This window comes from Diabrotica virgifera, chromosome 7, assembly GCF_917563875.1.
Source record: "Diabrotica virgifera virgifera chromosome 7, PGI_DIABVI_V3a".
Classification (NCBI taxonomy): domain Eukaryota; kingdom Metazoa; phylum Arthropoda; class Insecta; order Coleoptera; family Chrysomelidae; genus Diabrotica; species Diabrotica virgifera.
Genome location: NC_065449.1, coordinates 144,137,515 through 144,150,714, shown reverse-complemented (window position 1 = coordinate 144,150,714; position 13,200 = coordinate 144,137,515). Strand labels below are relative to the sequence as shown.

The window sequence follows — 13,200 nt, the reverse complement described above, 5'->3', positions numbered from 1 at the left end:
TGAATTTCACTCAAGAGTAAAGTACCTTTATTTTTCACAATATTGAAAACGGTTATTAAAAAAGTTGTTTAGAATTAAAAACTTTGTTTCAATATGCAATTACATCCTTCTAATTGAAATATTGTGAAATATAAAGGTACTATAATCTTGAGCAAATTTCATATTTTTTGACACACCTCGTATAAAATTAATAAAAGTTGATATATCATGGTTGTGTCTTAGGTTTTAGACCATGCAAAGCTTTTTATGAAGAATAACTTTTTTTCGTAAAATGAATAATAAACGAGTTATCATATTTGTAATAATTAAAAACGATGTTGGGTATCCATAAATTTGAGAAAAAAAATTTTTTTCACTTAGAAGCATGTAATTGCATATTTGATCTTAGTTTTTAATTCCAAACAACTTTTTATCATAAGAATTTTCGATATTGAGAGAAATAAAGGTACTTTACCCTTGACAGAAATTCATATTTTTTGACATACCTCGTATAATATTGAGAAAATTTGATATCTGATGATTGAATCTTAGGTTTTGGGGCATGCAGAACTTTTTATAAAGAATAACTTTTTTTCGTAAAATTAATAATAAAAAAGTTTCCCATATGTTTCCAACTTAAGTAGACACGCTGTATATGTATTATTAATATTATTTATAATTTAAACATATTAAAGTCAGAATTTGGTATTAGTTTCTTGAGAGTAAATTAAATGTAAGACCAAATACTTACGATGACGGGATAGTATCACGAGGTTTTTTTTCTAGTTTTCCCTCGTGATTTACTATGGAATCTCTAACGCGAGAATTTTACTGTCATCGTTACACTTGGTTGTCTTTTTAAAGACAGATCACATGCTATGATTTTTTGTGACGGATATTCTTGAGTTGGGGTTGATTTCATGTAATCGAATGAACTATCTTTCAGTAAAATCGTCCCAGGAACGCAACTCATAAATATTGGCAATATCATTTTAAAGTCTTCTACTTTAAAATGTATAATATATGTATGTCTGAATTGCCAATATAAAGTCAATATAAATGCAAATAAATGATTAAATAAATTATTAGAAGAATATTTTACTTAGCAACAACATTTTTGTTTATTTTAGTAGTATTTTGTATTTTGACAACGACACCCGATTTGAGCGTCGAAACGTTAATAAAATTATTTTTTCAATTTAATTGTGGCTTATTTCCCATAATAATAGTTAAACATATTATCAGGGTACAAGAAAACTTAGTGTGGATTGTTTTTAAAGGACGAAGTAGTTTGAAACAATATAATCCGAAAAAGCCATCAAAAGAGGCTACAAATTATGGAGTATTGCAGACCAAAATGATTTAATTTTAAAATTCGACCTATTCGCGGTGTGCAAGTACTTGAAAGGGAAACGAGAAACGACCGTGCGCGAGTCGCGGAGAAATATTGCAACTATCTTAAATAATTCATATTGTCAATTGAAATTGTCAAATTGACGTATATTTCATACCTTCTGTCAATGAAGCAGAAAAATTATATATTGCTCCACAATATTGATATGATATGCAATTATTATATAAAGGTAAATTTAATTAATTGTATTTTGCTTGCAATACTGCATTTTAATAACTAATTTTATTTAATACACACAGTTGTTTACGTTTGCATAACATAACCTGCATCTTATTTTTTCTTCTTATTATTTTTTTGGACTAAGGCCTTGACAATTATTCAGCAACCAGGACTAATATAATTGGCCAATATAATTAAAAGTGCGAATAAAAGTACAGAGCGTAGAAATAGAGGTCGCTTTGCCGAACTTGCACGGTCCCAATATCAATTAATTAATGATTATTAATTCAAGAACTACGGTCTGACAAAATCGAAGGAAACGCTGGGTTGGAAGAAAAAAACAACTGTCCTGGCTGCGTAACATTAGACAATGGACAGGTCGAACAGTTTAGGAATTGTTTCTTATAGCTGCAGACCCAGAAACTATTTTATCAGCTTGTTAATACGATAGCCAATACTTGAAAACAAGCACGTCACACAAAAAAAGAAGGTTGTATAGGAGCACTGCTGTACCAGACAGCTTGTACAGACTAGTGGGAATAAAATGGACATAAGACAGAAATAAGTAACTCATGATCCCATAAATAAAAATGTAGTGGGACAGAGAATAGAGGTGACTCTGGTCAGAGATTCTGTTTCTGTCCCAAATAGGTCTCAAGGACCCAAATTTTTATAATTTTTTTAATTGCTTTGGATTGGATTTTATCCATCCAAAAAATTATCAGATTGTACTGTTACAATATAAAGTATAGAAATCTTAAAAAAACATTAAAGTGAGCAGAGGGTATACACTTCATTCAGGATCCTAACCAACTTACTGGATTTACAAATAAGAAATTTGACAGGGACACTTTTCATGTTATGGTGCCTTTCACACTTTACTAAAGTACAAAATGGTAACAGATAGGATGGTAATATAACATAAGAGTAGACCAGGGAACAAAAATTGCTGAACATTTATGCTGAATCAACCATTCCATATTACATTTTTCTCTTCATTCTCATTTTCTCTTCAGAATGACTGAATTGAATTAACTAATTTCGATTTTAAAACATTTGTAGAAGTCCAAGAAAGGTTTAAAAGGTGAGAAAATGTGATGTAAAGAGAATACTAAAAAAAAATGTTCTTGTCATATACACACAATTATATTATACTCCTTTAGATTTACGTCACAAAACCGGGGCAACTTCGGGTCTATTTACTTTTTTACGTTTCTCGTGAAATCAATGCTTTTGGCACTTTGTTTGATCTAAATATGGTGTTTAGAAATGTTTCATTAAATTTATAATTATTATAATGTATTGCATTAATGCACAAACTTGAATTTTCAACTTGATCGCAAAGAAAATGTTGAAAAATAGTTTTTATTATTGTAAGTAAACAATATTTTAAAATTATTTTTAATTATACACATTTTCTGTATATTAATTTTCGATATTGTAAAAAATAGAGATATTCTTGAGGAAGGAGCACATTTTTTACACACTTCGTATACAAGTAATTCAATTTGAGATCTGATGGGATATTGTAAAGATCTTCTTCCTTAGCCTTCTATAAATATTTCAAAATCAAAAGTAGCCAAAGCAATCCAGTCCTTCTCGAGTTATAAAATAAAAGATATAAAAATCTCGAGATATAAAAAAATAAGAGTCAGAAAAAATGGAGGTTATCAGATAAAATTGGAGGGTGTTAGAAAAAATTGGAAGGAGATACGATAAAATAGGTGGATGTCACAAACAATTGAGTGCAACAACTGTAGAAGGCAGTTATTGATTGTATTCCCCGCCGCATAGCGATGGGCAAAATCACTAGTGTATTGATAAAACAAGAATATAATAAATATGATGTTATTATAAATGTTTTTAATTAGAGTCTGTCAGTCATAAGAAGATAACAGAAACTGAATCTATAAAAGCAAATTTTTGAAAAATAACACTAATCATTGAGATAATTCAAAGGTACTACAAAGATGTGACTTTTTAGACTTTAGATAATGATACTAGAGGAAAAAATGTAACTCTAAATTTCAAGTTTTTGAAATATCGAGACGACGGAGATGTGGGAGGGTTTGGGGAATGTTGTCTAATACCCAGATTCTGACTGTAGGTCTAAGGCAAGCCGCACACCAACGAAACATGAAACGAAAAACATGAAACATGAAACGTAAAACACGTTTCATGAAAATTAAACACGGCTAAACAAATCTTGAAGTCCGCCTACCAATGAAACGAGTGTGATTCATGCTCATAACACATTTTTATTTTCGGAAAGTTTCATAAATGGCCGGACGTCTATTTGTTTAGCAGTGTTTTATTTCCATGAAACGTGATTTACGTTTCATGTTTCTTTGATTTGCGGCCTGTCTAAGACAGAGCAGAATGCATTTTGTAACAGATACCAACTTGAAATAAACAAGTGACCATGACCAACTAGTTAACTTCAACTATATCCTAAATGCTGATATTTCTAAAGCTTCATGAAACCATAGTAATAAGTAGGACCTAAAAAAGACAAAGTTAACTGTTGCTTGAGATGCTGATGAATGCAACAATTTTTTTTGCAGAAATCAATGCTTTATTAATTAATTGTTAATTAAACTTCCAAACGATGGATAAAATTGTTAAAGTATGTACTGCTCTTACATTAAGAATTTTGGATGGCAACTGAACCTGAACAACTGAACTCAGTTGCCATTCAACATTTAGTTTAAGTTAATTATTAAATGGGTAAGCGCAAAATCTTGGTCCAACGCTATTTAAATGCATTCATTTTTTTAATCCTGAGAAAACTAATAAATATTTTTGAAAAATTTAAATGCAGCATGAAAGATTACATTATTATCTAGGGCCCAAAGTTCCTTAGAATAAACAAAAAGTTTCTTTTGAATTAAATATTTGATATTAAAAATCAAACTAAATTTTCTCTTTTTTTTTCACCTCTGTAACTTATTAAAAACATAGAAGTTTTCAGGTATTTTCGGCCCTTAGTAGTAATGTAACTTTTCATTCTGCATTTAAATTTTGCAAGAATACTTATTAGTTTTCTCAGGATTCGAAAAAATGAATACATTTAAATAGCATTGGACAAAGTTTTGCGCCTACCCCCTTAATAAACAAAATTAAACACAAGCACAGAGGTTCTCCTTGTTTTTTTTTATAGATCAGGAGTTGAAGAGGAAATTACAGAAATAGATGATCTCTTGCAGTATGTCCTAAAGTCCTTTTCATGAGCATTTTTCAGTGCGTCACAGTTTTTCGATTTCTTTCACATTAAATCGTATGTCGCCCAGCACAAACTTGGAGAAGATCTATCATGGACGAGATAAGAAGTCAAGGAAAGTCTTGGAATGAGGTGAAGGCCCTAGCGCAAAATAGAACCCGATGGCGCGTTTTCACTGAAGCTCTATGCTCCACTTAGGAGTTCAAGAACATTATATTTATATATAAATCGTATGTGACCGAAAAAAAGGCACGTCTGTGATAACTGATAACAGACATTTATAACATGTATTCCAGTTATTTTAGTTGTTAATAGATGGCGCTATAATCGAAGAAAAAATTATTTACGAATTACATAATATATCTACGAATATAATCTGTAACCCTACACCATTGTATGGTAGAAGGGATATGATTATATATATATATATATATATATATATATATATATATATATATATATATATATATATATATATATATATAATCTGTACAATTTATAAGACTATGCAAATAAAAGAAAATACCATTTTATAAATGCAATAAACACAATTGATTTGTTATTATGCCAAATTGCAAATAAAATGTGACAACTGTCAGATTCAACTAAAATGTCATGTTAGAATAAATGTCATAAATGTGTATTATCAAGGACTTACCTTTTTTTCTATCATTTGTGACGCACTGAAAAATGCTCATGAAAAGGACTCTACAATAGAGAACTTGCATAAAATTTTAAATTTGAAAAAAATGTTATAAATCACAACAGAACGTCATTTAAAACATGTATCAAAAATAAAAAAGTTGTTTTTGTGTTCCGTTTGGCCCCTAAAGACAATTCTAAATGCAAATTAAAGCAGCTAGCCCAAAACGTGTTGTGACGTCATATGGTTAATGTTTACATTCTGCACCAACGAATTAAACAAAATTGTATATAATTTTAAATTTGACATTATCAACGTCAGTAGAAAATACAGTTATGTGACGTCACAGGTGTTTTTGATCGTTTGAACTATTCATAGAAAACTTATACTTTTACAAAATGATTTTATTTTCCTTAGTAAACCTTCTTTCCTTTCCTTCAAAAACTGTATCAAACTTCAATCTCAACAAACTGGTATATAGTATTACAATGACATACGATCACATTCATCGACCCTTATACCGCGACAATGAGCTGGCCAAATACCCAAGTAGATGGAGTCTAATAAACTAAAGAAGGAGAAGAACAATATACCTAAATACATATAACCATAAACATAACAAGCTAGTAAAACTATGTGACATCACAGGTATGAACTATTTTAAATCACAGAAGATTTTAAATTTGAATTTCTAAGTTATTATGAGTTTTTGAAGCATGAAATTTTGGAAATTTCATTATTAAACAAAACTGAACATTATTATGTAATAAAAAAATGTGCCAGTTCCCTATTATGAACGGAATTTAAAAATGATTTAAAAAATTATTTTTAAATTTTATAAAGGTTAAGTGACAGGACTGACAACTTATTAGTTTATAACTTTCGATGAGTGCAACACTGCCAACACCATTGTTACATTATGTGCAGAACTTTAACTCTCAAGTTTAAATTCATCCATCTACAATACGTTAGCTCTTTACGCTTTATATACAGCGAGATATGTTACGTTAGGCAGTTACAAAAACTCCCTAATAATGTGAGAAATGACTTTCTATGGCTCAAGGCCACAAGTCCAAGGCTTCCAGGAAAGCTAGTTGTCTTTATGAAGAATATTATACTCGAGCCATTCAAAAGGTGGAATTCAAGGTTGCGTGATCATTCGATGCCAGCATCGACCGGTCGTTCGAAGCCAGACCTTCTAAGAACTGTTTACACCATCATAATTTGTGTTTTGCACTTCCACTGCTGAATTTTGTTAGGCAGTGCTTAAAATTCGTTGTTGTTGAGCAGTGTAAACGTGGGAAAATTGGTGACATCAAAAGAGGATCGTTTTAAGAGTGCTTGCTGTTCACGTGATCATTCCATCTTTTCAGTGGCTAGACTATAGTCATTCTTTAATAAACTACACTAAAAATAAGACTTACAGTTCTTCTATTATATCTTTGCACAAGCATGAAATTATTCACAAATTACTTTTTATAATAGGTAAAATTAAACTGATTGTCCATAGAACGCACAATAAGTTAACCCTTTCAGTGACTATAGATTAGTGCTGTGGACACGTAAGTTAAGTGCTTCCATGGCATGTAAATAGTTAAAGGAAATTATTTCTGCTGACACAGTAGGTTGGAAATATTAAAGGGGAACTGAAAGGGTTAATCAAGGATAAACAATACAGCATCTTTGATACCTATTCATTTTGATGTTTATCATTTTCAGTGACAGTGACATAATCCGCATTTGTTGTGTTTATTGGAATTTATCACTTATATTGTGTTTATTTTATAAAGTTATATTGTGTCAAATATATTATAAGATAGTTAAATATAAATGTACCATAGAACTTTACAAAATATGTACACCAATAATAGTCATTTCCTAATTATTACATTGACAGTACATATCAATGATGTTACATATCGACATACATTTCAGTTAATGTTTTAATGTTCGACTGGTATATTATTTGACAAATAATGACATGATTTCGAAGTCTGTTAAATATGATATAATGCCCTAGGGTGTTATTTTGAAAAATAACGCCCTTGGATGTTAAATTTAAATAACTAGTTAAATACTGTTAAGTTGACAAATAAAAACCTAAGTAAAACTATGGTTACCACAATTACCTTACGACTATTGCTGCTAAATGTACTTATTTAAAAACTAATTACGTCAAAATTCATTCAAATTTTTTGCATATAAAGAAGAATTTAGTCGGACATTAAATGTTGAAGGCACCACAGGTATTATAGATAATGACGCTTTCGGTCAACATATATACCTCAAGCGTTAATTAAACACTTATACATAATAATATATACCTATAATTTAACTTGTTTCCAAATGAATCATGATGTTTGTGCAAAGATATAATGGAACAACTATACCTATAAGAGCTTTGGTAAAATTTTATATTAGCAAGAATCACTGAAAATGCATATTTTTGTAACAAACACAAACTGTCAATATGTGTAATAGAAAGTGCCAAAATGCATTAATTAATAGAAATGCATTAAGATTAAGATTTAGAAGCATTAGGGAACTTGGAGAATTTTGTTAAAGACTATAGAATTGAAGTATAACTGTAGGCATTATCGCTTAGCTTAGGCTTAAGGTTAATACACTTGCACTTAACAGTGCACGTCTCCCATTAAACTCCATAAGAATTTGGTTTTTACACTTTAATCTATCCCTCCAATTAAGAACAAGGTTAGAAATAATAGGGAACTTACACTAAAAAATTTTTTTGCATAAAATTGTTAATTTATGTTTAAAAATGTTATATTCAAAATATTACATCTTAACAATGAATAGTGTACGTACAACATCTGATCAAAGTTCTGCGCCTAAAATTTCCGTTTCAAACAACTTCAAAAGCGCGAGCTTGGGTCTGACGTCACAGGCCACTCTTATCGTTTATGCCGTTCGGTGGGCTATTGATTTGAATGCAGTTTGCCATTGCCAGTTGTGTGTGTCGAATAACTGTGACATTTGCTCGGTATTTATGTTATTTATTTTATTTAGTGTAGTTTAGTGTATTTATTGTGTAATATACTTTATCAAAATGGAAAACAAATCTGCGCAATATAAGTACTGTATAGTGCCGGGATGCAAAATCACAACTGTCAGAACATCCAACAAACATTTTTTTACTCTACCAAAAGAACCAAAATGTCGATTAAAATGACTAAAGGCATGCAGGCGAGATAAAAAGGATATTTCACAAAAAAGCATAGGTCTTTATGTCTGTGAGGATCATTTTGATGTAAGTATTTATCTAATTAGGTACCTATTTTCTACTTAAAAAAATATTAGTTATCGTTTCATGAAAAGTGCCTACTTATACTTCTTTATTTGTTGCAGTTGGAACAAGATATGGATAACTATATAAAATTCAAGATTATGGGTGGTCCCAAAATTATTAAGTCAGGTGTTGTCCCGCACATATTTGATTGTCAACCAGACAGAAAACGAGCTTTTTCTCAGCCTGTGAGGGAAGCAGCCCTTAAAAGGGTTAAACGACAGTTTCTTGAAGATGCCGCTTCTACATCTAAGTCTGTTTTAGAGAACAATGATGATAAGAGACAATGTGATCCTAGTTTCACAAACTTAGTACAATCAGGACCTGAATTAAACCAATCAGCTTTACCTCAAAAACTGAATAATGCATCAACACAGACTCACATCAAAATAAGAAGTAAAGGTATTCAGTTCAAATTTCAAAGGAGTGTTACAGTCGGGTTGTCGCCATTGAAAATACATAATAAGGATGCAGGAACTTCACCTATAAAAGACTTGCAAATATTTGAAGATACAAAAAGTGAATCAGGAAGTTCTGTATTTGAAGAGTATAGTGAATATAGTGGTAGTGACGACTGTTGGTACAATGAAAGTGATTCTTTATCTTGTGATGAAGATACGAAAGAAGAGGAAGCAAAACAATTTAAAAGTTTGTCTTTGAAGTGTACAGTGATGAAGTTACAATACAGACCTAGACTGTATATGGGGCTACCAGAATATGCATTTTACACGTTTCAATTAATGGAAAAATATTGTAAGACTCAAACAATGCATCTATTTTTAACTCTTAAAAAGATAAGAACAGGACAAACATTTATGTCTCTTGGAGATGATTTCGGCATAAGCGAAAGCAATGCATCGAGAATATTTGCAAAATCTGTTCCATTACTTAGTAAATATTTAAGATCTTGTATTTTTAATCCCCAAGTGAGTTCAGTTAAATTAAACTTACCCTTAGCATTTCGAGCTCGTTATAGTAAAGAATTTTGTATTATCTATTGCTTAGAAATTGAAATTGAAAAACCATCAGATTCTGTTAAACAGTCCTTAACATGGTCTGAATACAAAAAGTGCAATACTCTAAAATATTTAATGCTTGCACTCCTGATGGGATTATTAATTTTATATCTACTGCTTTCGGTGGAAGAACGTAGGATGCAGTTATTCTTGAACATAGTGGTTTTTTAAATGTTCTTCCACCGAAAGTGGCGGTAATGGCTGACAGGGGTTTTAAACACATAGAGCATTTGTTAGTTAGCAGAGATTGCCAATTAATTAGACCACCAAGTGTATATTCAAGTACAAAACAAAGTGAAGTATTTGAAACAAAAAGAGTAGCTAGTTTAAGAATTCACATTGAATGAGTTATACGTAGATTAAGAGAATTTGCTTGCTTAGCCCCCATGCCTGTATTGATAGCAAATTGATATCACATACAGATAATATAACAAAAATTGTTTGTGCACTCATAAATTTAGTCAGGAGTAATATCGGGAAAGTAATTTTAAATTGATTTTTTTGTATATCTACTCAATGATTTTGTGATCGAAATGCAAGGAAAATGCGATCGAAATACTAGGAATTTTCAATTAAAGACGATTAAAATGTACTATTGTACTTAATCGCTTTCTTTTGAAAACCCCTCGTGAGTATACGTTATAAACACATTAGTAATTTCTAAAGATATATAAATTCCACTTTAAAGTAAATAAACTGCTGGTATTTTCCATTTAAATACGATTAAAATGTAATATACCCGTAATACCTAATCGCGTTGTTTCTGACTGCTAGCTAGCCCGTTGACCGTGGCCTCTGACGTCAGACGAATAGAAGAATGTTCAAGAGCCTCCTAAGATATTTGAATTTTATAGCATTTTCAAAACGTCGTAATTAGCGTACGGGTTAAAAATATTTGTTTTTTTCGCATGCAAGCGTTTTAAGATCATGTTACCTTATGTTTTTTAAGATTATTTTGATATTTAAAATTTAATGCAAGCTCCCTATTGAAGCCGAATTTAAGACAAAATCTAGACTTTTGAATGTAAATTGTGCAAAACTTTCTAAAAAATATCAACAAAAGAAAGGCTGTGGTAAATTTTAAATAGAATTAATTTTCTCAATGATTCCAGTTAGGTAATTCTAAAATTAAGAGGCATGCTTTAAACAGCAACTGCTCTTTAGACCGGGCTATCTCACAAGATATTATTTAATATATTTTAAAAGACCTAAATGAGTATAAAATAATATTAAAGTACTTGTTTTGCTCTCTAGTTAAAAATGTCATATTGGGTTATTGATTTTAAAGTGGGTGAATAATATTGAATGTAATACATACGTTTCTTTACTTGGTTTCTTAATGAAACTTCTGGATTTTATAAATACTTCATTTAATTCATTTAATATAAAACTGAAACTTATTACACTTTCGTTTTTGCAAAAAAAAAAGATCAACCCCTCTACTTACTAACACAATTTTTAAGACGTACATAAAATACGAATGATTAATGACATATGACATATGACATATGACATATGACATTTGAATTTAGGGTTTTCAAAGGGTAACAAGTTTAAGTTGGAGACACTTTCTCTTTTAAATCCTTTTAAAACAACTTAAATCTTAAATTTGCCAAACTCGTAATAAATACTATGGTAATTAAACATTATAAGTATACAATTGGAGCTTAGTAATAAAAAGCTCAGTTATTTTATATAACTTAAAATTCCGCAAAAAATATCGAGGACTGCCTTTCAAATGTTTAGCCCTGACGTTCGGTATGTGCTGCGCGAATAAATCTATAATTTACAGGATGATTCATTGAGTGTCCAATCACTTAGATAAAATGGGCTGGGATAAAATATTTTTGCCCAGTACCTAAGTACTTTAAAACTATTTGACATACCCTTATTAAGGCCGCGTCTCACCATCAAATAATTTGATCAAACAGTTTGAGCAAACTCCGGAAGTAAATCAAAGTGACGTCACAATTGCAGTTTTTTTGAAATTCTAAAAATCTGTGCTCTCACTATCAGTCTAGTTTGATCAAATTTTTTGTATTGAACTTGTTTGTACTTTATTTAAAATTAAAATTTTTCATTATATGTCATCATTAACTTATCAACGTTAACCATCAACGGCTACTGTCATGATGACATCATTTAGATGGCTGGCATTCGCTAGAAATTGCCTATTCAATAAAGTGAAAAAAAGAGAAGAGGAGGGAGCACCCCTCTCAGATGTCAATTTGAACCATGTGTTTTATTAATTTTATTTCATCCTATAATTACCCAATTAATCGAAACAAAAGTAAGTAAGCACACAAATATTATATGGCGCAGTCATATTTCGTTGTCTTCGCACCCTAAGGAGAATTGATAAATAATAATACTTTGTAAATTTGACTTAACCTCCAAAATGAACGACCACATTGTTCCAGTAACAGAACTGTGTTTTGATGGTAATATGGGAGATAATTGGAGTTTTTTCGAACAAAAATTTAATATATTTTTGGAAGCCAGCAAGCTTAATGAAGAGACCGATAGTTTGCAAGGCAGCGTACTGTTGAATCGAGTTGGAGATCGGGCTCTTCGTATTTATAACAATTTCGAGTAGTCTTCAGATGAAAAGAAAACGTCTTGTAAAGCTATTCTAAAAAAGTTTAAAGAGTACTTTACACCCTCAAAAAATGTCACATATGAGCGATACTTATTTTTTACTCGAGACAAGATAGGGTTAGAGACATATGACTCATATGTAACAGAACTGAGACAGCTTGCAAGTACCTGTGAATTCGACACTCTAACTGACAGTTTAATACGTGATCGTCTAATCCTTGGAATCTCAGATGTTTCGTTAAAGGATAGATTGTTACGAGAACAAGGTTTAACACTGAGCCGAGGATTAGAAATATGCAGAGCTGCTGAGGTGGCAGCAAGACAGTTGAGCGTTATTAGTGGGGCCAATAGTAGTCAATCATTAGAAGTTCTAGAAATACAAAAACAGAAAAAACATCAATCAAATAGAAACCAGCAGCCGAAATCTGCTCCTCAGTATACAGCTGATCCTGGTCAGTCTTACCGAAATCATCCCCAGACGTCAGGAAATCAAAAGATAAGTAACAATTTTATAAAAAACTGTTATAAGTGTGGTTCTAATCATAGTTTAAACAAGTGTCCGGCTTATGGATTACGGTGTAAAATTTGTAATAAGTTTAACCATTTTGCAAAAGTTTGTAATGCTAATAGTTATAGAAACAGAGTCCATAATGTAAATGTCCATCAAAGTGATACCGATTCAGATTCTGATTTTTCGCCAGATCAGTTTTTTCTAAATAATATAAATGAAAAGTCTTCAGAAAAGTGGTATGAAGACTGTTTTATAAATAATAAAATAATTGTATCTTTTAGATTAGACTCAGGAGCAGACTGTTGTGTTTTGCCATACACTTATTTTAAAAAATTAAATATTCAAACTTCTGAACT

General features: G+C 30.8%; 2 protein-coding genes across 3 annotated transcripts in view; one reads left to right on the top strand and one right to left on the bottom strand.

Annotated features, from left to right (window-relative positions):
- Nucleotides 1–11,229, bottom strand: part of LOC114328565 (serine/arginine repetitive matrix protein 2) — a 186,230-nt gene extending 175,001 nt beyond the window's left edge. For both annotated transcript variants that reach the window (XM_028277446.2, XM_028277447.2), the window contains exon 1: nt 11,054–11,229. The gene's annotated coding sequence lies outside the window, so the exon portion shown is untranslated. The remainder of the gene's footprint in view (nt 1–11,053) is intronic.
- Nucleotides 8,607–10,189, top strand: LOC126887783 (uncharacterized). Its single transcript, XM_050655593.1, has 2 exons — nt 8,607–8,683; nt 8,782–10,189. Exon 2 carries the CDS (start codon nt 8,794–8,796, stop codon nt 9,904–9,906), a length of 1,113 nt encoding a protein of 370 aa, XP_050511550.1. The 5' UTR covers nt 8,607–8,683; nt 8,782–8,793; the 3' UTR covers nt 9,907–10,189.
- Nucleotides 11,230–13,200: the final 1,971 nt, after the last annotated feature.